The sequence below is a fragment of the Trachypithecus francoisi genome, unplaced genomic scaffold (assembly GCF_009764315.1).
Source record: "Trachypithecus francoisi isolate TF-2019V2 unplaced genomic scaffold, Tfra_2.0 Lachesis_group13, whole genome shotgun sequence".
NCBI classification, from domain to species: domain Eukaryota; kingdom Metazoa; phylum Chordata; class Mammalia; order Primates; family Cercopithecidae; genus Trachypithecus; species Trachypithecus francoisi.
This window is the reverse complement of record NW_022681458.1, coordinates 46069182-46096243: the sequence shown is the minus strand read 5'-3', so window position 1 is coordinate 46096243 and position 27062 is coordinate 46069182. Positions and strand designations below refer to the sequence as shown.

General features: G+C 39.8%; 2 protein-coding genes and 1 non-coding gene across 6 annotated transcripts in view; 2 read left to right on the top strand and 1 right to left on the bottom strand.

Annotated features, from left to right (window-relative positions):
• Window positions 1-27062, top strand: part of SLC39A10 (solute carrier family 39 member 10) — a 173614-nt gene that overhangs the window by 74144 nt on the left and 72408 nt on the right. The window contains exon 1 of one of the 4 annotated variants that reach the window (XM_033230794.1): window positions 10181-10446. The exons of 1 other annotated variant lie outside the window; for it this stretch is intronic. Coding sequence is in view for 1 of the 3 variants with exons in the window: in XM_033230792.1 (XP_033086683.1) it covers window positions 11816-11858 (43 nt within the window). In the remaining 2 variants the exon portion in view is untranslated. Of the gene's footprint in view, window positions 1-10180; window positions 10447-10489; window positions 10718-11729; window positions 11859-27062 lie in introns of those variants that run through there. 2 more of the 4 variants (XM_033230793.1, XM_033230792.1) reach the window with 2 other exon arrangements.
• Window positions 9956-14369, top strand: LOC117094178. Its single transcript, XM_033229400.1, has 2 exons — window positions 9956-10010; window positions 10611-14369. Exons 1-2 carry the CDS (start codon window positions 9956-9958, stop codon window positions 11246-11248), a joined length of 693 nt encoding a protein of 230 aa, XP_033085291.1. The 3' UTR covers window positions 11249-14369.
• LOC117095453 lies at window positions 24080-24182 on the bottom strand. The gene has a single exon (XR_004441996.1). It is a non-coding gene; the product is annotated as a U6 spliceosomal RNA (small nuclear RNA).

The following is a 27062-nucleotide window of genomic DNA, read 5'->3' as shown; positions in this document are numbered from 1 at the left end:
GGTTAGCAACCTTAATTCCATTTCCAGCCTTTGTACCCTTTGCCATGTAATCTACATGTTCATAGGATCCAGGGATTAGCACAAGGATGTCTTTATGGGGGAGGCATTATTCTGCCTACCACACTAGTCGTATGATAATATGATTTCCCTTCTTGCCTATGATCACGTCACTTGCCTACTGAAAATTCTTCAGTGGCCCTTATTGCCCTCAGGGTAGCATTCAGACTCTTTCAGACTCCTTAATGTGATACACAAAGGCCTTCCTTACCAGTCCTGTCTCATCTCTCCCAACTCCCCATGCCCAAAACACACAAGATTGTGTGTTTCACTTCCCCAAGCTGAAAACCAGGCATTCACTCATCTCATTCATCTGCTTGTTTGCTCTTTCCCCAGCCTTTGATCTGACTTTACTATTCATTCGTAAGTCAGACTTCAGATGTGACTTCCTTTGGGAAGCCTGAGTGTATCCCCAAACTTTGGCCTTTGCTGCCGTTGCAAGCTATACCTATATGTAACATAGCACTTGCCACGCGATACTGTAATTATCTCTTTAATTACCATCCACCACCACCACCACAAGACTGCAAGCAACTTAAGGGTCAGCCTCTCATTTTGTTCACCCTTGTATCGGCTCCTTAACAGAGTGGCTTGCACACAATAAAAGCACAAACTTTTCTATTTTTTAAAGCAACCCTATTAACTGAGAAGCACAAACTTTTGCTTAAAGATATATCCCTTAATATTTATGTGTCTCTTTTTCCAAGGTAGACTTGCAGAGGATGTAGAGTCATATAAATCTAAAGACTGAACAATAAATGTACCTTTAATCCTCCAAATGGATTTCATTTAATTAATTAATTTACTGAGGCAGGGTCCCACTCGGTCACCCAGGCTGGAATGCAGTCACACAATCATGGCTCCCTGCAGCCTCCACCTCCTGGGCTCCAGTGATCCTCTTGCTTCACCCTCCCGAGTAGTGGGACCACAGGTGTGTGACACCATGCCCATCTAATTTTTAAAACAAATTTTTTGTAGAGAAGAGGTCTCGTTGTGTTGTCCAGACTGATCTTGAACTCCTGGGCTCAAGGGATCCTCCCATCTTGGCCTCCGCCTATGCTGGAATTACAGGTGAGCCACTGAATCCGACCCTTATCTGGCTTCTTATATGAAGACTGTGCACAGGTCGCTATTTTTGCAAGAACATCTATATCACTTCCTCTGAAAATGCTGGCAATTTAAAAAAGAAATAGCCAGACATGGTGGCTTATACCTGTAATTCCAACACTTTGGGAGATGGAGGTCAGCCAATTGCTTGAGCCCAGGAGTTCAAGACCAGCCTGGGCAACATGATGAAACTCTGTCTCTACAAAAAATTCAAAAATTATCCAGGCATGGTGGCGCATGCCTGTGGTCCCAGTTGAGGTGGGAGGATCACTTGAATTTGGGAGTGTGAGGCTGCAGTGAGCTAAGACAGTGACACTGTACTCCAGCCTGGGCAACAGAGCTAGATCCTATCTCAAAAAGATATAAATAAAAATAGGTTGGATAATGTAAGAGTTAAGAACAGAGCCTCTAGAGCCAGCCTCGGATCCTGGCTCTGGCATATTTTATGTAACCATCTCAGTTTTCTTCATCTGTGAAATGGACACAGTAATATCCACCTCAGAGGGTTATTGTAGAATTACATGAGTTCCATTTAGAGCATTTAAATGGTGCCTGGCACATTTTAAATAATGCAGCTTCATGTGGTTAGGGTGGGAAGGAAGATTGTAAAACATAAATGCTTAGAGAAAGCAACCGTCATTGTAATTAAAATGAAACTTGGGTGTGATGAAATCGTTGGAGGCTGTAGGTGAGATCATCTTTGAGAAAGAAAAAGCCAAGCATGATGGGTCGCTAACTACTGGGCACTGCCAGAAGCACTTCTCATGAAACATTAGGAAGTTTCCAAATCTTCTCTAAAGACGTGTCTTGAAAAAACACACCAAAAAAAGAATGACAATAACAACAAAAAGATGTTTGCTGGAAAGAAAAGATGGGATTCTATGAAGAATGTGAAAGTGGCGGCCGGGCGCGGTGGCTCAAGCCTGTAATCCCAGCACTTTGGGAGGCCGAGACGGGCGGATCACGAGGTCAGGAGATCGAGACCGTCCTGGCTAACATGGTGAAACCCCGTCTCTACTAAAAAATACAAAAAATTAGCCGGGCGAGGTGGCGGGCGCCTGTAGTCCCAGCTACTCAGGAGGCTGAGGCAGGAGAATGGCATGAACCCGGGAGGCGGAGCTTGCAGTGAGCTGAGATCCGGCCACTGCACTTCAGCCTGGGCAGCAGAGCGAGACTCCGTCTCAAAAAAAAAAAAAAAGAATGTGAAAGTGGCTTATTGTATGAAATACAAAATATAATCCAAGCTTTACCTAGAAATAGTACAAGAAAAATTCAGAAATCCCTACAAACTATTCTTGTTTTGACAATTCATTTCTTGCCTTCCCTAATATTTAGAATTTTGCTGCATTGTTGCCGTCAAATAAAGGTAAGCAGTATTTGCTAAGACAGAACACGGGTGTCTTGATTTTAGAAGATGTACTTGATGATCTTCATAAATGTCAGGTGTGAAATTGGTCTCATTAATTAAAGCCTTAGGCAAAATTTGAAATTTGATCCATGTGATGACATTTTAAAATGAATTTTAAAATGGATGTATTAATTTCAACCAGTTTAACAAATGAGCCTTTTAAAAAAAAAATTACATGGCAACTTACTGTTAATTCATTTATTTCCACATTGACAATTTTCCTTAAATTGAAGTGTAATCACCCACAAATACTTTTGAAGTTTGCCATATTCATGTGGATATTTATGTCACTTTTTTCTAATTACTTTGGAGTAGGAGTTATGTTTTGAAAAGTCAATTTCTGCTGTGCCGGTAGAGTTGCAAACGACCTAAAATGTCTACCTACCACACCTACTGTTTTTCTTCATCTTACTATTCTGTGAGTGAATGAGCTTGCCTGGAAGCAAGATTAAGAAGTTAGCAATTTGTCTACAGTTTTTCTTCTTTCCCTTTGCACCACACTACCCTCGAGAATCTAGACAACTATGTTTTCTCTTTTCTTAGAACTTCCTCTTTAGAAAAGACCTAAAGAAAATATATTCCCACAGAGGTATAAATAGGTAATACAACTGTAGCAATTTCCCTCAGAGTCCTTTTGGTTTCAAGGCCCAGGGATGAAATGCTAACTGTGGGATTGTAGGAATTGGCAAGTACACTAAAAATACAAAAAATTAGCCGGGGGTGGTGGTGGGCACCTGTAGTCCCAGCTACTTGGGAGGCCGAGGCAGGAGAATGGCAAGAACCCGGGAGGCAGAGCTTGTAGTGAGCCGAGATCGCTCCACTGCACTCCAGCCTGGGTGACAGAGTGAGACTCTGTCTCAAAAAAAATTAGGTTTAGGGTGAGAAGTCTTCATGGCACTATGACGTGGGCAAATGTGTGGTCAGCGTGTTAGTCTGGCTTTCGCTCTGAGTTTTTTGCTTTTGTTCATTCTTCTGAGTAGGTATTTCCCTTTCTCTTGAGCCTGGTCTCATTTGCATTTTTGAAAGGACTTGCCATAGTCAATCAGAATCTTTAAGCTTCTCTGTTATTGTCTGTTCTCCAGGAGAGATGCCTAATGCTAAACACCTTTTGTTTGTATTGCCATGGCAATACAAACCTCTAAACTAAGGGTTCTGATTATTCTAAGGTTAGGATCATGTAGGCAAATCATAAAAAAGTTAATTTTTCTCCCCTGGGTGAGAAGTTGCTTAAATTTTTGTGTCAATCGTTTCATTTCTCCAATCTATTTTTGTCTCTGCAGATAGCCTGAAACTCAGTTTTATTGCATAAGCCTACCAATTCAGAATGATCTCAGGTGCATCAGACAAGTTTGTCCCTCACCAGAGTTGTATTGGCTTATTTCTCCCTGCCTTAGTGTGCCCATCTCAAAATGGTGGGGTCTGTGGAAGAGGATGGCCTTCTCAGATATGCAATTTTTGCTCTTTAGAAAGGAGTTAAAAAAAAAAAAAACAAAAAAACCCAGCTACTGTGGGTGGGGAAGGCGAGGGAGGTGGGAGGTAGGAGGATTTTGCTTGAGCCTGGGAGGTTGAGCGTGCAGTGAGCTGTGATTGCACCACTGCACTCTAGCCTGGGAGACAGAATGAGACCCTGTCTCAAAAAAAGTTTTTAATTTTTTTTTTTAATTTAGAAAGGAGTATAAGGGCAGCTGTGCTCCTCTAGTGAGAACTCACATGAACTTCTCAAGGCCCATTTATCCTACCTTAGTCTTCAGAGTCTGCAAAAAATGAGATGGTAGAGCCATAATTTCTCAGGGATCAGAAAAAGACTACGGCATGGGTCCAACTTCCCCATTCTGACAGTGTGTTTGCGGTGTTAGATGTTACACAGTGCCACAGGTCTTGAATAATGGAAATAATTTGTATCCTTTAAATTTCTCTGGCATCAGTTTTAGAGCTGGAGCTTCAATCCCCAGGCTGAAATAGTCTCTAAAAATGAATAGTAGCTATTCATTTTGAGGCCTCAGTTTGGAATTTTACCTACATGTTGCTGACATCTTCCTTTCCCAAATCTTTTTTTTTTTTTTTTTTTTTTGAGACAGAGTCTTGCCATGTCACCCAGGCTGGAAAGCAGGGGCGTGATCTCGGCTCACTGCAACCTTCACCTCCCAGGATCAAGCAATTCTCCTTCTTCAGCCTCCCAAGTAGCTGGGATTACAGGCACATGCCACCATATCCAGCTAATTTTTGCATTTTTAGTAGAGATGGGTTTTCATCATGGTGGCCAGGCTGGTCTTGAACTCCTGACCTCAAGTGATCTACCTGCTTTGGCCTCCCAAAGTGCTGGGATTACAGGTGTGAGCCACTGTGCATGGCCCCCTTTTCCAAATCTTAATACCTGTTCTGGTACTTAATATCCCCACACCCCACCACACTGATATAGCAATATAATTTAGTCTTCCTCGTACTCCTGACTAATTTCTTCATCAATGAAAAGAGTCAAATTCTGTAAGTTGTTTGAAGATATTTTTTCTGAGCCAAACATGAGTGACCAATGGCCTGTCACATAACGCCAGGAAATCCTTAGAATATGTGCCCAAGGTGGTAGTTGAGCAACAGCTTGGTTTTATACATTTTAGGGACACATAAGACATAATACATGTACGATGTACATTGGTTTGGCCCAGAAAAGTGGGACAACTGGAAGCAGGAGCAGGTTCCAGGTCATAGGTGGATTTGAAAATTTTCTGATTGGCAGTTGGTTGAAATAGTTTATCTAAAGACCTGGAATCAATAGGAGGAAGTGTTTGGGTTAAGATAAGGGGCCATGTAGAACTTGGGGATAAGCAGTCAGAAAAGAAATAAAGTTTAGCCCAGGCATGGTGGCTCATACTTGTAATGCCAGCACTTTGGGAGGCCGAGGCAGGTGGATCACCTGAGGTCAAGAGTTTGAAAACAGCCTGGCCAACATGGAAAAAACCTGTCTCTCCCCAAAAATACAAAAACTAGCTGGGAGTGGTGGTGGGTGCCTGTAATCACAGCTACTCCGGAGGCGGAGGCAGGAAAATCACCTGAGCCTGGGAAGGCAGAGGTTGCAGTGAGCCGAGATCTCGCCACTGCACTCCGGCCTGGGCAACAGTGAGACTCATCTTTTTTTTTTTTTTTTTTTTTTTTTTGAGGTGGAGTCTCGCTCTGTCGCCCGGACTGGAGTGCAGTGGCCAGATCTCAGCTCACTGCAAGCTCCGCCTCCCGGGTTTACGCCATTCTCCTGCCTCAGCCTCCTGAGTAGCTGGGACTACAGGCGCCCGCCACCTCGCCCGGCTAGTTTTTGTATTTTTAGTAGAGACGGGGTTTCACCGTGTTAGCCAGGTTGGTCTCGATCTCCTGACCTCATGATCCGCCCGTCTCGGCCTCCCAAAGTGCTGGGATTACAGGCTTGAGCCACCGCGCCCGGCCTTCATCTTAAGAAAAGAAAAAAAAAAAGAATATTTTTAAAAATGGATAATGGGTTATGGAGACCAAGGTTCTTACTATGTAGATGAAGCCTCCAGGTAGCAGGCTTCAGAGAGAATAAATTGTAAATGTTTCCTATCAGACTTTAAAAGATGCCAGACTCTTAGTTAATTCTCTCCTGGATCAGGGAAGAGACTTGGAAAGGGAAGGAGATTCTCTACAGAAGGGGTCATGGCCTGTTAGGAACGGGGCCACAAAGCAGGAGGAGAGTGTCAGGCAGTGAGCATTACTGCCTGAGTTCCACCTCCTGTCAGATCAACGGTGGCATTAGATTCTCATAGGAGTGCAAACCCTATTGTGAACTGTGTATGTGAGGGATCTAGGTTGTGCAGTCCTTATGAGAATCTAACTAATGCTTGATAATCTGAGGTGGAACAGTTTCATCCCAAAACCATCCCCACCCACCCCCATCTGTGGAAAAACTGTCTTCCAGGAAACCAGTCTCTGGTGCCAAAAAAGTTGGGGACTGCTGCTCTACAGAATGTAGATGCTCCCCACAAGAGACAGTTTTGCAAGGCCATTTCAAAACATGTCAAAGAAATATATTTTGGAGAAAAATACTTTGAATTCTTTCAGAGCCTGCTGTCTGTCAAGTTGGTATCTTATTGCTACAATCTCTTTCCTCAGTTCTAAGGTCTCTTTTCTTGTTAATGCTGGTCATCTGTGCGTGAATTTTTTTTTGAGATGGAGTCTTCCTCTGTTGCCCAGGCTGGAGTGCAGTGGCGCAGTCTTGGCTTACTGCAACCTCTGCCTCCTGGGTTCAAGCGAGTCTCCCTGCCTCAGCCTCCCGTGTAGCTGGGATTACAGGTGTCCACCACCACACCTGGCTAATTTTTGTATTTTGAGTAGAGATGGGGTTTTGCCATGTTGGCCAGCTGTTCTTAAACTACTGACCTCAGGTGATCCACCTGCCTTGGCCACCATAAGTGCTGGGATTACAGGCGTGAGCCACCACACCCAGCCTGTGCCTGAATTTTAAAGTGAGGAGAATATAATGAGGCATGTCCAACCCATCCATTCCCATCATGCCCGGTCCTAGTGTTTCAGGCTGACTTTGGAATGCCTTTGGCAAAGAAGAGGTGACCATTCCGTTAGTTGGGAGGCTTAAAATTCTATTTTTGGTTCACAGCCTCTCTAGGCATAGCTTTGTCTAAAGTAAACTTTTTGGCCATGTAAAAGTAATAGTTTAAACTGGAGATGAATTTAAGAAGGGGTCTTTATCATTGGTTATTACTAATCTTGAATCACAGAAAGAACAAGTGAGTTTGAAAGGCCTGATTTCTTAGAATTAGTCATGTTCTTCATAGATTTCATTAAAGACTTAATTTTGTTCGTATGATGACTATTTTCTCCTCTGTAAGAGGGAAACCCAGGTTTATGACATGGACTTTCTTTAGCCACTGCTAAAGATTGGGGTATGAAGTATGTTTCTTATTTCCTCTTTTGTATTAATAGTTGGTTCTTTTCAAATCCTCTGAGGGGCAAAAAGACCCTTGGATTTACTATATCATGTCTCACAAACGTAGACTGTCACATTTGAAATTTTACATATGTGAACTAATATTGTGGCTGAAGCAGTATGAATAAGCTAAACAATGAAAGGTAAACCATTTACACATAATTCAGTACCGCACTTTCCCCCCAGTACTGAAAATCATTTATACTATTTTTATAGTTCAGATGAGCCTCTTTATGAATCAAGTGAGGTGACTGGAAAAAGAAAATGTCTTACACTTTGATAAAGTTTTATGATTCTAACATATTAGAAATTCTTTACCCTAACATATTACTTGTATATAAAACTGGTAAAAATAAAATGAAATTCATATAGTGATATTGTTGCTGTAGTGTCCATTATTTGACTCAGCAGGTGATTTTGGGTAAGCCTGCAAGTCATTTTCTGAGATTCCTTTTCTCAGTAGGAAAAGTAATATGCTAGTATGCAGATTAATCATTTATTCTATCTGATAATTTTGCTTGAAAATCTGCCCGGATCAGTGGGTATACACTTGAAGGTATATACATGTTTGGGTGAGTTTAAAACATGTTAGGAAACAGTATCTATTTTCAAGTTGCTCACCACATAGTTTTCTATAGGGATGATATTTAAAATGTGTAACAATTAGTAAAGAATAGGCACCAACCAATTAAAACGGGAGTGACTAATAAGAGCTGGGTCCTAAGGGCTCTATGTTAGCCAGGTATTAACCCACTAGTTCCTAAAATGTGGAGGTCTGGGGAATCTTGAGAGGAAGGACTGGCATAGGGGTGAGAAGCATGGGGGTATACCACTCAGAGTTGCAGCTGTGAACCAACTTGCACGGAAGTATTTCAGTATTTGATTAGTTGGTTCAGCCGTACTTGTGTGTACCAGCTGAACATTATCCTTGTATATCCATAACTAAAAAAGCAGTGTAGGTGCCCTAAAATATAAGGAATGCAAGTGATATATCTTATTTTTTTTTTTTTTTTTTTTTTTTTTTTTTTTTTTGAGGCGGAGTCTTGCTCTGTCGCCGGACTGGAGTGCAGTGGCCAGATCTCAGCTCACTGCAAGCTCCGCCTCCTGGGTTTCCGCCATTCTCCTGCCTCAGCCTCCAAGTAGCTGGGACTACAGGCGCCCGCCACCTCGCCCGGCTAGTTTTTGTATTTTTAGTAGAGACGGGGTTTCACCGTATTAGCCAGGATGGTCTCGATCTCCTGACCTCGTGATCCGCCCGTCTCGGCCTCCCAAAGTGCTGGGATTACAGGCTTGAGCCACCGCGCCCGGCCGATATATCTTATTGATATTTGAAAGAAAGGTTATGTATGCTTTAACGGTGTCGATAATAATGTGCTCAATAAAATAATTATGAGTCAAAAAATATCAAGCTAATTTGGAAGCTTCTTATACTTTTCACACAAAGGATGTACTATCATGATTTTATGAACTTTAAGGACTTTAGTTCTAGGATGAACCTTAGAATATATTTAAAACAATCCCCTTAATCTATCAATGAATCTGAGGACCACAGCCATTGTCTCACATTTAGTGGCAATGGTGAGACTTGAAACTAGGACTCAGGCTTAATCTCTTTCCTCCACACCTCAGCACTTCTCCCTTTGTAAGCAGAAGTGAGGTTCATGCCCTGGCTTTCCAAACAAGGAAAGGGGCATATGAGTAGTTCAGTGTTCTGAACTACGCATGGCAACCAGTAGGCATTTATTAAGCACGATTTTCGTTGTTTTGATGTTTTTTGTAGAGATACAAACAAAAAATAACCTTCTTTCATGAAGGTATAATATGCAGGTTAGCGGGACTACCTAGCCGTCCATACTGAATGGGTTTGGAAATCACAACTCTTTTCTCTACCTGCTCTGTGATATCAGGCAAGTTAAAGATTTGTGTGCCTCAGTTTCCCACCTCACCGTATTATGGGGATTACATTTATATATATGTAAAACACTTGGGGAGTACTTGACACATAGTGAAGCCTGCGATTACTGCTGTTCATGGTTTCATGTTCTCTACTCGATACTAGTAAGACACCCCCATAACTCGCTCTATTAAGTAGATTCTGGTTGGATATAGAAACCCAGGCACCCCAGGCGGAATGCAGATAAGCCTCAACATGTGGATTCAGAGCCAGGAAGCAGAGTAATGAAGCAAAAGATGTCCACAGTCACCTTTTAAGAAAATGTGGGTTGGTGGTTGCTTAAGAGGGGAGGAGACAATTTAGACGAGAGGTATGGTGTGAGCAAAGGGCAAGAATGAGCACGGTGTAGGCACAAGTCCATGGAACTGCTTGGCCAGATCGGGATTTTTTTCTCATAGAGTGTTAAGAAATAATCAATCAATTGAGTCGTAGAGGGGTGAAGACTTTGGAAAGTTACCAAAAGCCTCGAGAATTTGTCTAAATGCGTGACATGTTCTCAGGACTCAACTTTTTCTTTCAGGCTTGGAAGACCCGCAGTAAGTGTGGTCTAGAATTAAATGGGTGGGAGGGGGAGCTAGGCAAAACACCTCGCACTTAGCACTAAATAAAGTTCGCTGTTGCCCTAAGAGATTGAAAAGGTTTCTTTAACAAAGGGGGCGGGATTAACTTAACGTAAATGTTTAACTCGTATACAGATGAACATTCCAGATGCTCACTCTGAAGCTTTTTGGCTACAGCATTTGGGTTTAGAGCTTCCATTAGTCATCCGACTTGCCCAAGGCCTCAGCAACCGACATTCTAAAGCCAGGAGAAAAGGCGAATGATAAAGGGCGCTTCACGCATGCGTTAAGAAGCTGCCCCCCAACTCCCCCGCGGCGTTCTTTCTTGGAACAAAACTAGCGGGGAGCCACGGAACTCCGCAGTTTGCGTATACTTGAATTTCCTATTGCTCGGACGATCCATGCGGAATCCGTGAGTAGTGCGGCTCCTTTACGCAACTGGCGTTATCCGAAGTGAATAGCTAGGTGGCACGTGTACGCCCATAGCGTAGCACCCATAGGCGGACGGGGTGCGGCTGCGCAGGGAGCTGAGTGGCCCTTGTACGCCGCTAGCGTAGCAGGGTGTCTGACTCGCAGGTTTCTGCGACGCAGTTAGCGCAGTCGGCTTTGGTGAATACACGATTTGGTGCAGCCGGGGTTTGGTACCGAGCGGAGAGGAGATGCACACGGCACTCGAGTGTGAGGTAACTATAAAACCCCGATTTGTTTACATTCCCTCCCCCAGAACCGGCCCCGTGCGCGGCGGAGACTGCGAGTCCCGGGACGGCGTGGGGGTAGAAAGGGAGAACAGAACCGGGGAGTCGGGGCTGGGTCCCTTGGGGATGCGGGCGCTGGGGTTCCCGCAGCTGCTGCAGTCGGCGGCTGCGAGCCGAAGCAGAGCGCGTGTTGGGCAGCGTGTTGGGCGCCTCGGCTCCTCGTGTGCTGTCTGGGCTGCTGCGGGCCGCGGGATCGGGAGCCGGCGGCGTCCACTCCGCGTGCGGAGCCTCGCGCCCCCCTCACCCTCCTGTGGAGGTTGGCTGAGCCTCGCGGGCCGCGCCCGGGGTTGGGGAGTGACCGCTGGGCGGGCGGCGGCGGTTAGGGGGCTGCGCGCCGGCGGCGGATGGCGTCGCCGGCGCGGGCGGGCGAGGCTTCGGGGATCTGTAGGCAGGTCTTCGGGGGCTTGGCGACCAAGCGACCCGGTTTCTTCCTGTCCAGTCGTTCTCTCTGGTGTATAATAGGGCCAGGGGACCCCGGGATGGAGCCGCGGCGCCGCTGTTCCGGACCGAGGCTAACGGGCGGCGGCGCCTCTGCTCCTACTAGTTTTCTCCCGGACCAACCGAAAAGCCGAGGCGGAGCGCGGGGTAGTGAAGATCTCGGCCTGTTGGGGGTCCCTGGAGCTGAGGGCAAGGGTGGGGCCGGGTCGGTGGGACAGGCCGGGTGGGCCGGAGGTGGCGCGGCCACTCGGCTTTGTTCCGGAAAGCCCTTAGGTGGAGAGCGATGTGGGGCGCGGCAGGGGGAGCGTGTAGAGGAACCTTCGCGCACGGCCTCTCTGGGTCTGGAAATCTGCTGAACTCCTTGCCTCTCTTGGGGTCCCCCGAACGCCCCAGCTAAGAAGGGCGGGGGGCCTTGCCAGGGCGCGAGCGACATGACGTTCAAGGTCTTCCTGTGGCTTCTGTAAAGAAATGTTCACGTGGGAGCTTGTCCACATGGGCTGTACTAAGGATCTGGCACGAGGAAGAAATATCACTGCAGAATCTGAAGCCCTCCGTTGGAAGGGTCGTTCTCTCGAGTACCTATTCTAAATGAGTGACACAAAACACATGTTAGAAAAAAGCAAAAAGGATGGTAGGTTATACTGGTTTTTTAAAAAAAACTTTTATTTATACTTTTTGCTGTTAAGTCCTCTAATTTTACATTGGAACTGAGTCATTTTTGGAGCAAAACTAGAATGTAATAGATTTACATTTCCTTTGTGTTTTCTTTTTCGATATGTATCTAAATTGTACATAATTAAGAACAAGCAAGTAATGGAAAAGCTGGAGATGTAGAATTTAGTTCCTTCTAACTTAGTATGCAATTGAAAGCCTCAACTCGAGACTCCTGTGTATTGTTTTATATTAGGACTCTATTGTACAAATATTTGAGAACCTTAATATGAGTCAGTTACTTTTTCTAGATCTTGGGGATCCATGCCAGACAACGCACATTCTACAGGCACTGGTTACTCCAGTGGCTCCTTACTGGAAACAGATACATAATATCAATGATAAGTGCTGTGAAGAAAGTAAAACAATGATGTGCTGGTAGGGATTTTTAACTTTTTTGTGTGATGAACCACAGAATGATGGTTTTAAATGTATGAAATACATAGAATTGCAACAGAAACCAGTTGTAATGAAATGAAGATACTAAATATGACATCTATAAGTAAAGCATTAGCGAGGACTGTAAATGATCTTTAAAGAGTTTAGCTTAAATGTAATCTAAAATTCCTATCAGGTATTTCACATCGCTGTAATTTTTGCCTGCATTCGTAACTGAAGAGATAAGTAAATTTTTTTTTAATCTTTTTTTTTCCCTGACATTCACAAACATTCTGCGTTCTGTACATAGACCCCTGGATAAGAACCCCTGTGCAAGAATGACTTTGGTGCTACTTTAAAAGGAGTGGTTAGGGAAGACCTCATAGGAAATGACATCAATAATATATTGCATGATAACCTATACTAGTTCTTACTGTTACCAATTTAAATTCTAACCGCTTAAAAGCTAACACGGTCCTTCCCTTTTTTTTGAGCACCTGATTTGAAGTACTTTGAGTAGGCCTCAAGTGTAGTATGCAAGTACTATCTAGGGGTTGTGCCTTTTTTCAAAAGTGATTTTTGGAGAAGATAGGATGTAGTATTATAGCAAGGATAATTCAGCATCTGGGATGATCATTTGTTTCTGATTAGAGAAATTTACCTTGTTAATATTCTGTTCACCCAACCCTTGTACCCTCAGTGCTGACCAATACTGGAAAAAATTTAGGGCTTTGGAGTTAAATTTTAAAGGTTCAAAACCTTGATCTATTAATTAGTTGGCTTACCTTGAGGAAGTTGCTAATCTTAATTTTCTATTTGAACTTCAAGTACAAAAACCCTACTCACAGACTTAACTGTGACCATTAAATGAGATAATCAAAAGGCTGAAGATGATAGTGAATTGATTTTACCTTTTTTCTACATCCAGACGTTTCAGTTCTTTCATTAGTGGTTGAAGCAATGTGTTCTTTTTCTTCCTCCACCCGCTCCTTGATTACCTCCAGAATGAGCTTTGATGGTCTCTACTGGGCCTTGGAGGGGGGTGGGCGGTGGATACAGTTATCCTGTTGTTTTTGCTCTGTTGCTTATATATAATACTCATGGGTTTATTTCTGCTTCTCTTCCATTTTCTCATTTATCATAACCTGTGCATCTTGTTTTCCCTGCCAAACTAAATTTCTTGAGGGAGTACATACTGCAGTTTTTTTGTCACATACTGCTTATGACACATGAATATGCAGAGCTTGTCATGCTCTTTTGTTTAAAATGCTAATTGAGTGAATCAAAACTTAAATTCACCATTATGGTTAGGCTAAAAATGTCAGCTTGTATTTATATAGTGCTTACCGCAGTATTGGAAATATCATGAGTTTTGTATCAGAAGGACGTTATTACTAGTGCATTTTAAAGTGATACTCACCAGTCATAGTTGCAAAAGTAAGTACACAATGGAAAATGGAAGAGAAATGTAGGCAATCAAAACAAAACTAGTTTTTTCCTTTATAACAGAAGTTTTATTAATTCATCTTTCATGTAAGTGTAGTTCTCATTAAAAATACCCTAAAGCTTAAAGTTTGCAAGGCTGCCCAGCCTAACCCACAACAGTTTGATGCTGCCCCCTAGCGTTTGATTCCCTTCACCTTTTCCTAAAATAAGATAATGTTTAAATTACAATTAGATTTACTTAGTGTTATAAATTTGGTCTATTTTAAAATTTCCTCCGTCTAGTTAGTGTTGCTAATAAGATGGACATAAGTGTTTTTTAACTGCTTAATTCTGATTGCTTTTAGCCCCCAGTTTTCCAAATGGGGGTGAATTTTGGGTAGAGATAGAACAATCACGAAGTTACCTTGCTCCAAAAAAGAAATTTATGTATGGGATTGTTTTCAAAGCAGGAAGTTAGCCATGTAAATAACAGCAATTTTATTTATTTAATCTGGGCTTCTCCTTATCTTGCATGATATAAAAATCTACTTTCTAGATTAATTTAGTTCCGTATAACTTTGTATTGCTTTGACTGTACTAATAATAAAGTTTGAAAGTGTTAAATTTACATTGTGAACTTTTTTTAAAATTTGAATTTATTTCGTACTATGACTTTTATAGAATAATTCTTAAAAACTAGTTTCAAGGACCTCTTAATAGCCACAAGATTTCCTTTTTTATATCATTAATATTTTATATGAATGCTGTAATGAAATCCAAGTATTCAGTTTACACGCAGATATATACCACAATATACCACTACACAAAGGCAATGAACACATGACATTCTACAAAATCTACAGAAAGGATTTTCTATAGTCAGTGCAAACTCTAAGGTTTTAGGTTTTATTCAGATCATTGCAATATCAGTATATCAAACTCTCTTTTTATTATCCTCTTTAAGTTCTATGGGTAGGCCACAGGATAATTTTTAGCTTTTTCTGAAATACCCAAACATATTCTCAATAAAAAATTATTGGAATACTTAAAAGTATATTTAGTAGGTATGAAGAAATATAGAACCAAAATTACATTTTAAAATAATAGCATGTATTTATTTAAATAGAGACGAGGGCCTTGCCATGTTGTCCAGGCTGGTCACAAATTCTTGGGCTCAGGCAGTCCTCCCATCTTGGCCTCCCAAAGTGCTGGGATTACAGGCATGAGCCACTGTGCCCAGCCAGTAATACTAAATTATTTCCAAATTGACTGCTTAGGAGACCACATACAATGTTCAGACATGTTAAAACAGGACACAATTCGTTGTATCACATCAGTAATTCTATGTCGAATACTATTTTTCTGTCAGAACATAAGGGTATTTTTGGATTGCCAGATGCAAGGAATGGATATTTAATAGATTTTTACTGGTAGATTTTTTTACATTAAAAGGTGTTAGAATAGGATGCTACTGGTGATACAGGTTTGCAGGCTTATACAAGTATAAGGACAAAATCTAAAATCTTGTTCAGGTGTTTTCACAATCTAGAAGTAAATATTTTGTCATTACCTACTTTTCTAATCATATTTTATAATTACTCATTTTTAGATACTGCTGAAAGGGAGATATCAGATAATATTCTTGTATTAATATTTCTAATCAATTTTACCCTTTTATATACTCTGCTTTGGGGGACTACCCATCCCATTAAGACTTTTAGGGATTAGAAAAGCAAAAATGTTGTAGGATGTATCCTTATTAATATCATTATGTACTTTTGTAAGATGGGAAGTATTGTTATGAGAACTGTGAATGGAGGTTAATTTTAATCCTCTATAATTAAGATTTAATCAGTGATCACTTTAGGTTTTAGATTTTCATTAAATAAAGGAAGAAGAAAAACCTCAATCACTTTTAGTATAGTAAGAAGATCACAAAGATATGTATCCTACTGTGGTGTTGCTTTTTTTTTTTTTTTTTTTTTTGAGACTGTATGTCTGTTCCCTAGGCTGGAACGCAGTGGTGAGATCAGAGCTCACTGCAGCCCTGACCTCCTGGGCTCAGGTCATCCTCCTACTTCAGCCTTCCTAGTAGCTGGGAATACAGGAGCATGTTGCCACCATGCCTAGCTAATTTTTTGTATTTTTTTTTTTTTTTTTGTAGAGACAGAGTTTCACCATGTTGTCCAGGCTGGTCTCAAACTCTTAGACTCAAGTGAACTACCTGCCTTGGCCTCTTGAAGTGCTGGGATTACAGGCATAAGCCACCGTGCCCAGCCTATGCTACTGCTTTAATATCTATAAATAAAAACAAACAATTTCAGATATGTCTTGCCTTCCCACCTCTAGACTTTTTTCTAAATTTGCTTTTATATATTTGAATTTTTGAGTTTTAAAATAGTGATTTCCCCTATAATTGCTGGATTCATATTTTTTTTTTTTTTACAAAAATATGTAAATTAAATTCGGGTCAGCAAACTATGGGCCAAATAGCCCTGTTTCTGTAAATTGTTGGAACAAAACTTGCTTATTCATATGTGTATTGTCTATAGATGCGTTTGTGGTAAAATAGTAGAAAAATGTTCAGTCAAATGATCAATTCATAGGTAATGTGAATTCTCAGGTGTTCTTTACCTAGGTAGTATGGAAGCTTTTTGTCTCTTTCCCCTTTCCAGTTTTCCTCTATGGAGGGAATTATGCTTTATTACGCTTGAAGTCGGAAAAGGAATGTGAAGCCCTTGGCCTTCAACTGTGGGTTACCACATAACTGTCACACTGTTTGTACTGCTTATGTAGCTCTCTCACAGTTTACCTTTTCTAATTGAAAAGCTGATTGTGTCTTCCTTGTAACACTGAGCAGGAAATGGATATATTTTTATGCTGCCTGTGTCTCATGTCGTCTTTCCCTTCCCCTTTCCGTCCTCTCTTTTCACTCCCCTCATAAAGCAGTTCAAAACTGCATGCATGCTTAACAGGCTTGTGAACAAATATTTTGGTATATTAACTCAGTGCACTTCTACTGAAGATGACTCCTTACATTATTTTGCTTCACAAAATATATATGAAGAAATATATTTTCACTGTGTTACAGAGGAACATAGCTTCTTGATGAAAGGGGCTAGGGAAAGATTGATTTATATACTTTATTAATATAAATGAAGTAATACATGATGTGTTATTACATTATAAAATGAGATTAATAAAACAATATAAGAAAATTAACATGTAATAATGAGATCGTATAACATACAGCATGTATTCTATGTGTATATACATTAGAAGCCTGTGAGATCATGTTTTCTAGTCCCATGGACCTTTTTTAGAAAAGCATATCACCTGACTTCATAATTTTTTAATGTTTGGAATATACTGTTTTTAAGATTTTGGTTTTATGGTGTGTCAAGAATATAGAAGTTATGAAACAAGAGAAATAAGAAGTAAATTGTATATTAAAACAAAAAAGATTTGGGTTTTAAATTAGAATAGGCTAGTTTTTTTCTTTTTTCTTTTTCCAACTTTTATTTTAGATTCAGAGGGTACATGTACAGGTTTGTTACCCGGGTATATTGTGAGCTGCTGAAGTTTGGGACGTGAGTGATCCTGTCACCCAGGTACTGAGCATAGTGCCCAACAATTAGTTTTTCAGCCCTTTCCCTCTTCTTTCCATTCCGTTTTTTCCTAATAAAGTGAATAATTGAATGTATATAACATCCTATGAAAGTAGTACAGTGTATATATAAAATTTATTTTTGAGCAACTAATTATGCCAGTTAAAAATTGAAAATCAGAAAGGTATGCTAAAGTTAAATCACTGAAATATGTTTTAAAAAATGTTCTTTAAATTTACTGTAAATATAATTTCATGGAATATATAATTTCTGAAACAAATTCTTAAATCTTTTTCTCTGAAGATTTTTGCCTTAACACAAGTACTTAAAGTTTTTTAGTTAACTGATATGTGTGTGAAAGTGTTGGATGTCAGTGCAACTGACATTTTTCTTTTTCCTAAAAAAGAAATGGACGTTAGGGGTTTTAGTTCTTTAGGAGTTGTGTTATTTTTAATTATAGCTTTTCTTTTTTTTAAAAAAAGAAAATATACACTAAAATGTGGGGAGAAAAAACTTAAAATTTAGCAGCAGTCATAGAAGAAATTGCAAAAACCTTAATAAGTTTCATTGCATGTACATGAAGACATCTATACATGAAAGGGAAAACATCATGATCAAAATAAAAAGGAACATGATAGAACTGAAGGGTTTTTGCAGAAAAGTGACTGAATCATGTTATGTAAAACTCACATATGTTGGAAAACATTGAGACATCAGGAATAGCTTTAAAAATATAAATTAAAAATAAGGTAAGACCTTTTATTTATTTAAAAATTTATAGTAATGCGAATGAGAGTGCTATAATCATACTGCTGGTGGCAGTATAACCAAGCTTAATTTCTCTAGAAATCAATTTGGAATATGACAAAACCTGAAAAGTGTTAAAATTTTTATAGTTTTTCCCCATATCTTGGAATTCATTCGAAAGATAATAGTACAAATAGGAATTAAAATGTTTGCATATTGTGTTTAAAACTGCAAACAGGCTGGGCGCAGTGGCTCACACCTGTAATCCCAGCACTTTGGAAAGCCGGAGTGAGAGGATTACTTAAGGCCAAGAGTTCGAGACCATCCTGGGCAACATAGGGAAGCTAGCATCTCTACAAAAAATACTAGCCGGGTGTGAGGTCAGGCACGGTGGCTCACACCTATAATCCCAGCACTTTGGGAGGCTGAAGGGGGTGGATCACCTGAGGTCAGGAGTTTGAGACTAGCCTGGCCAACATGGCGAAACCCCATCTCTATTAAAAAAGATAAAAAATTAGCTGGGTGTGGTAGCAGGCGCCTGTAATCCCAGCTACTTGGGAGACTGAGGCAGGAGAATTGCTGGAACCTGGGAGATGGAGGTTGCAGCCAGCCGAGATCGCGCCGTTATACTCCAGCCTGGGCGACAGAGTGAGACTCAGTCAAAAAAATAAAATTAGCCGAGTGTGGTGGTGTGTGCTTATAGTTCCAGCTGTGTGGGAGGCTAAAGTGGGAGGATGGCTTCAGCCCAGGAATTTGAGACTTTACTGAGCTATCATTGCACCGCTGCACTACAGCCTGGGCAACAAAGTGGATACCTGCCTCAAAAAATAAATATTTAAAAATAAAAGCCCACAGACAAATACTTGTGAAAATCTTAAAGCTAGAATTCATTTTCTTCTACATGTGACGTTATTTTATTGGTTTGTCAACTATAATTTGTAATTGCCAACTTTTAGATTTTTTTCAAAGTTACACATGAATATAGTTTAAAGAATCAAATAGTTGTGTGAAGTTTCTTGGGGGGAAAAATCTGTCCCTTGTCTGCTCCTTTCATGTTCTACTTAGAGAGATAAGGAACACCTTAGTTCCTTTAGTTGATTATTTTGCTATTCATTACCGTGTCTCCAGATAACATGTTCATTACTTGCAGCTGATTTTCAGTTCCAACCATTATCTATTTAATGAAGAATGATTTTAGTGCTCTTTTCACTTCTCTGCATACCTTCCTATTCCCTGTACTCCAGTTTCTCAGTACAATTTTCATTGTAATTTTGGTTTAGAACAGTATTTGGTGTTACATTTTTATGCTATAAATGTATTTTATACAATGTGCCATTGTAATAAACGACTACTTTCCTGCACAACTTTGTTTTTTCTGGCAATGATTAGCTTGATTTTTTTTTGTCCTTTTATTTAATATGCATGTATCAAAAGACCCCAACTCTTGTGTTTCTGAATGTAGCTGTGTAAGAAGGGAGAATGTGGTCAAGACTGTATGTTCAATAATTTTATGTAGTTTAAAAAAATTAATTGGACAGATAGCTCCCATGCTGGGGAATAAGTAGCCTCTGTGTTGTCAGAAACATAAAAAATGTCAATGTTATAGAAAGATTGACTTGGAGATTCTCTGATTACTTTTTCCCCCTGACCTCATGGAAAAGAAGGATCATTTTAGCTGTCAGTTTTTACAATGGCAAGCTGGTATAAAATCAAGGATTTATCACAGTGACAAGACACTGAAAAAGGGAAGGGTGAGAATGCATGGAATAATAAAGATTTGAGGTAGTGCAGCAGTAGCTATTTTTAGAATAAAGACAACTGTCAGTGATGAGTGGAAAGAGAACCAAGCTGTTGCCAGGCTGGAGTACTGTGGTACGATCCCAGCTCACTGCAGCTTTGACCTCCCGGGCTCAAGTAATCCTCCTACCTGAGCCAGGTAGCTGGGACTGCAAGCATGGGCTACCACACCTGGCTAATTTTTAAAACATTTTCTGTAGAGATGGGGTTTGGCCATGTTGCTCAGGCTGGTCTCAAATTCCTGGACTCAAGCCATATGCCTGCTTCAGTCTCCCAAAGTGCTGGAATTACAGGTGTGAGCCATTCACCTGGCTGGTTAGCACAGTAAGTCTGCTTCATGATGCATGTAACTAAAATCATAAACAGTAGCTTCAAAAGACATCCCAACTACTGCATTTACTAAAATTTACCATTTACAGAGGTAGCAATATTACAGATAGCTTTCTCCAATATGGTACCGGGTTCCCTGTAATGAAAGGTTGAAAAGCAGAAATGCAGGTAGTTGTTTTGACATTTGATGAGAAAATGTAGATTTGTACATGAATGTATAGAATACAGTAAAGGTAGATATGATGTATTGATTGATTTGATATCTTAAGGTATAAATGTTTTTATTCTCTCTTAAGTTAGTGAAACAGGAGAACTGAGATAATACCCAAGCTCAATTAGCATGCACTTAACTTTTTGTATGAATGAATCTCAGTGGAAAGCCTGGGTTGCCTGAATTGTGCTTTTATTTATTTATTGGAAGAGTTGCAGTGGCATTCCAAACTGTGAATATGATTTCCAGTAGATTAGATAGCTGGTGAAGTAGGGGGATGAAAAAGCAAGCCATGAAGCTGTAAGAGGATTTTGTGGTCCCTGCTGAGAACTCATTACTACAATACTTTTTATCCCTTGAAGAATTTTCTAATGTCAGTGAAACTGGTAAGGTGTGGTGAGTCTTTCCAACTTCTGCTCAGATCCTAGTGAATTGGGTGCGTCCTGTAATCTAGAGCAGGTCTTGGATGTGCTAATGATGCACGTGCTCTTGTAATCTTTTGTTAGCATTCTTTCAAAAGAGTCACAACAGAGAATCCTCCCCCACCACCATACTTTTTGTAATTTAAGTGAAAGATACATAATACTGCATCTAATAATGGTAATACCTTAGGTTAATATATTTAGTTGCTTTACAAAGCAGTTTCATATACATTCATTTATTTGGTGGATAAGTGTAGGTATTATTTCCCCTGTTTTGCAGAGAGAAAACAGTGGCACGACTGGGATGAACTAGAGACAGGTTTCTGATTCCTGGTTCTGTACTGTATACAAAATACTACATTTAATGGATATATGAGAAGTAGGGACAGAACTCAATTTATATTATTATTAATAGCTTGCACTTAAATAACATTTAAATATTGCAAATAATGTAGGAAAATTAACATATTTTACTAAAAATATGTACATAATTTTATTCGGTTCTTATAGTTACTACAAAATAGAACAGAAATTAACAGTCCCACTTTATAAGTAGTAATAAGATTTAAAGTGGTTAAGGGACTTGCTCAAGGACTCATAGCTAATACATGGCAGTCGGATCTCTAACATCTTTGACTCCTAGGCTGATCTATCTTCACTATGCACAGAGTCTCATTGCTTCTCTGTTACTCTGTGTGTGCCATTACTGAATCACAGAAGGAAACTAAATTGATACTTGACTACCTACGTTGTGGTCAATATAAAGTTTGATAAAGCCGTTCAGTCATTTTATAAATATCAGCTGTGTTTATATGATTGAGGCTATAAGTAAAACTGATTTCAACCATTTAAAGTAGTCCTGTAATGAAACGTTTAAAAAATGAAGTCCTTTATGAAGTTAGGAAACTGTGTATACATTTATTGAATAGATTTTCACATTAAATTTACTTAAAGCATGTTATCCAGGATGAGGGTTTTAGTGATTAATCTTTTGGTTTCTACCTTATTTACCTTCAGACTAGCAATCTGGAACATTGAAAAAGCTTGCTTTAAAACCTTGCTAAGCAACTTATAGTATCTTTTTCCTGTCGTTATTAGCATATTGTGTGTATTTGTGTGCATGTGCACATGTGTGCACACACGGGTATAAAAGAAAGAATTGTGATACACATATTAACTTCTCATTCTTTCATTTGGTCTTCATTTTCCTTTAAAAAAATACTCCCTAGAGTAAAAATAGGTGTTTTTTTTTTTTTTTTTTTTTTGGTTGTTGGTTGGTTGGTTGTTTTCTGGTTGTTGGTTTTGGTTTTAGTGAAATGAATTAAGTAGATCACACACAGGTAGTAAGTACTAAATTGATCAGGCTGGGTACTGTCGCTCGCACCCAGCACTTTGGGTCACATCCAGCACTTTGGGAGGCTGAGGCAGGCGGATTACCTGAGGTCAGGAGTTCAGGTTGCCCTGTCTACTAAAAATACAAAAATTAGCCAGACAGGCACCTGTAATCCCAGCTACTCAGGAGGCTGAGGCAGGATAATCGCCTGAACCCAGGAGACAAAGGTTGCAGTGAGCAGAGATCGTGCCACTGCACTCCAGCCTGGGCAACAGCGACTCTCTCTCGAAAACAAACAAACAAAAATTACTAAGTTGATTGGCCTCTCCAGCAGTTGAAACTAGGATTATTTTAGTATTTATCTGCTATTTTTCTTACTATGTCAGACAATCATTTTGTTAAGTAATCTAAATTTATTCACAATGTTTTTTTTCTGTTGAGTAAGTAGTATTAAGAGACAATTTCTTTTCCCTTAAAAAAAGTCTTTGTAGTGTATTTTAGATGAGTGACTTTAATAAAGATCTCAAAGTATTCTGATTTTAAGATTTACAAATATGCTCCTGTAGTGGACTAAAGAGCCCCTGTCTTTCAAGTCAGAGAAATGCCACAGACTTGAAATAACAGCTTAATCACGTTAGATACCTTTTCTGGGTCTCAGATTCCTTATACATAACATTGTTTAGCGAAACATACCTGAGGATTTTTAAAATCTCAAACATTCTACATTTTTATTACGTTTATCTGTATGAAATAAAAGACAGTCTAAGAATATCTGTAGGAAGATTTGTAATGTTAGCCATTTGTATATCTTCCTACTGAACTTGTTATTTAGGTGTTTAATTTTATTAAAAAATTTTAAATTTGTAGCTTGGCATTTTACACATTGCAAAACTACAATGCAAAGCCTATAACTAAGGTTTTTGTAGGCTGGGCATGATGGCTTACACCTGTAATCCCAGCAGTTTGAGAGGCTAAAGTGGGAGGATCCCTTGAGCCCAGGAATTTGAGACCAGTATGGGCATCATAGTGAGATCTCATCTCTATATGAAAAATAAAAATAAATAAATGCCTTTAAAAGAGATTTTTGAGCTGGGCGCTGTGGCTCATACCTGTAATCCCAGCATTGTGGGAGACCGAGGTGGGTGGATAACAAGTTCAGTAGATCGAGACCATCCTGGCCAACATGGTGAAATCCCATCTCTACTAAAAATACAAAAATTAGCTGGGCGTGGTGGCACATGCCCATAGTCCCAGCTACTTGGGAGGCTGAGGCAGGAGAATCGCTTGAACCCTGGAGGTGGAGGTTGCAGTGAGGGGAGATCGCACCACTGCCCTCCAGCCTAGTGACAGAGCAAGATTCTGTCTCAATAAATAAAGTGAAAAAGGTTTTTTTTTTTTTTTTTTGAGGCGGAGTCTCGCTCTGTCGCCCGGACTGGAGTGCAGTGGCCGGATCTCAGCTCACTGCAAGCTCCGCCTCCCGGGTTCACGCCATTCTCCTGCCTCAGCCTCCCGAGGAGCTGGGACTACAGGCGCCCGCCACCTCGCCTGGCTAGTTTTTGTATTTTTTTTTAGTAGAGACGGGGTTTCACCGTGTTAGCCAGGATGGTCTCGATCTCCTGACCTCGTGATCCGCCCGTCTCAGCCTCCCAAAGTGCTGGGATTACAGGCTTGAGCCACCGCGCCCGGCTGAAAAAGGTTTTTGTAAGACTTTACAGGAGAAATTGCTATGGAGAATATCAACCCTAATTCCTTTTTTTTTTTTTTTGACAAAAATAGTATATATTGATTATGTACAACGTGTATTTTGAGATATGTATACATTGTGGAATATCTAAATTGAGCTAACATACATTATCTCACATATCTTTTTTTTTTGTGGTGAGAACATTTAACAGTATAGACCATTTCACAAATTTGCATGTTATCTTTGTGCGGGGCCTGTGCTAATCTCCTCTGTATTGTTTCAATCTTGGTGTATATGCTGCTGAAGCAAACACCCTAATTCCTTTCATTTAAGGATCTAGTTAACCTTTCTCTTAAGTATAACCATGTATTTTGTTAAGCAATATCTTTTTGTTACCAAAAATGCCATTTTTTTTCTGGTTAAAAAATTGATTTTCTATTACAGTATTTTTTAAAGTGCATGTAAAAAACTGGTGAAATTTGAATAAGGTTTGTAGTTAATAGTATTGATGTCAGTTTCTTAGTTTTGAACATGTACTGGTTATGTTAGCTGTTATTGGGAAAAATTGGGGAAAGAGTACATGGAAGCTCTGAACTACTTTTACAACTTCTTGTGAATCTTAAATTATTTCAAAATAAGAAGTTGAAAAAGCACTTTTTCCTTTGAGTATTACTAAGTATGGATGTGTTTCTAGAAATTACGTGTTACTGGTGTTACTGATTTTACTAATTGAAGGTTGGAATAAACTTCATGTGGGGAATAAAAATTAAGTTTTGGATGAAATATAACACAGCTACAGAGAAGTACCCAAATGTTAAGTGTAAAATTCAAGTAGTTTTCATGTAGTGAAGCACAACCATGTACCCAGCACCCAGGTAAGGAAATAAGACATTAATAGGAACCCAGAATTCCTCTCATGATTCTGCCCAGTCACTCCCCACACTGAAGTATAGTCACTTCACTACACATTTAGTTCTGGCTTTAGTCTTAAATACAAGAGAATATTAGTGAACTTTATTTTTTCTTTGCATCCAAAGCAAAATATTTGCATTCAAAATAATATAATAATTAGCACAATGATTAAGTTCCTAACTGTAAATTAGCCCCACTCTTAATGCAGAAATTATACAGTGATAGAATACTTACGCTTTTAACTGTGGTTACGCATTGGAAATCAACAGCAAAAGATGAAAATAAATTTTTTGTGGCACAGCTGGTTAGTTACCGGAATCCCTTTTCCCATTTCTCGTCAGTAGGCTCATCTGTTGATGTCTGCAACACCTAGTAGAACTCTTCAGTAGAGATAACTCAGCTGAACTGAAAAAATATTATCAATTATAAAACTAACATATTCTTAATGCATAAAACTTGGAGAACTCCAAAACACAAGAGACGTAATAGAATATTTTGGCTTGGGCAAAGCTGTGTCCTATAAATGTCAGTTTTTAGGATTGAGTGGTATGTGGGCTTGTGCCATTTCCCTCATTCCTGTCTCCACCTCAGAGATCTTCTTTATGCTGTTGATGGAAAAGATTGTTAACATCTACTGGAATGCTTAGGAAATACAAGTTGGTGAGACCCTGGCCTCCTAGCCGATTGAGATCATGTGACTAACCCCCTGCCAGTGGAATGCGATGAGAAGTGATGCCTGCAACTTCTACTTCCCTTGCTGCTGAAGAAGAAACTTCTGAACCTGGACATTCTTTATCTTTCCCCGTTGGCTGGAATATCAACTGTGTAAGAATGTTATGTCTCTGAATGACTGGAGCGGAGCTGCACTCAGACCCGGAGTAGTCATTTTTTTTTTTTTTTTTTTTTTTTTTTTAAAGATCCAAGTGATTTAATATGGAGTAGTCATCTTGAACTGTTTTTGAGAGAGACAAAAACTTGCCCATTTCTTAAACCACTGCCTTTTGAGAGAGGTCTCTTTGCAATCAGTAGCTGCTTAGCCTGTGATAACAAAATGCATATTTCATCTAAATCATTTTTTTTTCTTTTGAGACAGGGTCTTGCTCTGTCACCCAGGCTAGAGGGCACAGCGCGATCTTGGCTCACTACAGCCTGGCCCTCCTGAGTTCAATCAATCCTCCCACCTTAGCCTCTTAAGTAGCTGGGAGTACAGGCATGCATCACTACACCCAGCTAATTTTTTACTTTTTTTGTAGAGATAAGATCTTAGTATGTTGCCTAGGCTGACCTCAAACTCCTGGGCTCGACAGTCCTCCTGCCTAGGCCTCCTAAAGTACTGGGATTATATGCATGATCCACCATGCCTGGGCTAAATGATTCTTAAGCATGCATCTGCTATAGTAGTTCTAAAGTTGCAAAGTTAGTGAATGATTTACTTTAATAATAATTTTTTAAAAGCAGAGGTTTAATACTACCTCATGACGTTGCTTGTATCTTTGTATTCTTATAATATTCTCTTAAATGTAAGTGATTTGAGTACTCAAGATTCTTAAAATCTTTTCCATAGTAGAGTATGATGTATTTAAAAAATAGAGACAAATGACTTTTTAAAGCTTGTATAAATCATCTACAGCTTTTGTGTTTCATGGAGTCATTCATTTGATGTTGTCTGATCAGTATATATGAATGTCCTGTTTCCACCTCTGGTACCTGTTCATTTGACAGTGAGATAACATGCATTAAAGAAACCTCATGGTATTTGCGTATCAGCCGAATGAAGTAACACTCACACCTTTAATTAGTATCTTCTAGTGGAAAATCAAAGTAACTGCAGGGAGTGTAACAGGAGCTAAAGGAATATGTATCCTCCTTTGCTTAACAGTGATTGGTCTTAATCACCCATGTCTTTTCATCTTCATTAGTGTACAAGTAAAAGTGATACACAGTTTAAATGGTGACTTTATCCATAAGACTGTAAGATTAAAAAACATCCCTAACTTAATGCTGCTTTGGAATTGATTTATAGACTATTTTAAAAAATGCTTAACCTATATATGCCATATATGATAATTCAACTTAACCTATTCAGATAGATCATAACATTAGATCAACTAAAGTATTATTTTATTTATTTATTTATTTTGAGACAGCGTCTCTATCGCCCAGGTTGGAGTGCAGTGGCAAGATCAGGGCTCACTGCAGCCTTGACTGCCCAAGCTCAGATGATCCTCCCACCTTGGCTTCTCAAATAGCTGAGACTACAGGCACACACCACCATGC

Excerpts from the sequence above, each read along its gene's own strand:
- LOC117094178 (XM_033229400.1), top strand. The coding sequence starts at position 9,956 with ATGCGTGACATGTTCTCAGGACTCAACTTTTTCTTTCAGGCTTGGAAG. Across the intron at positions 10,011-10,610 it reads TCAGGCTTGGAAGACCCGCA|GTTTCTGCGACGCAGTTAGC; the intron begins GTAAGTGTGGTC and ends TCTGACTCGCAG.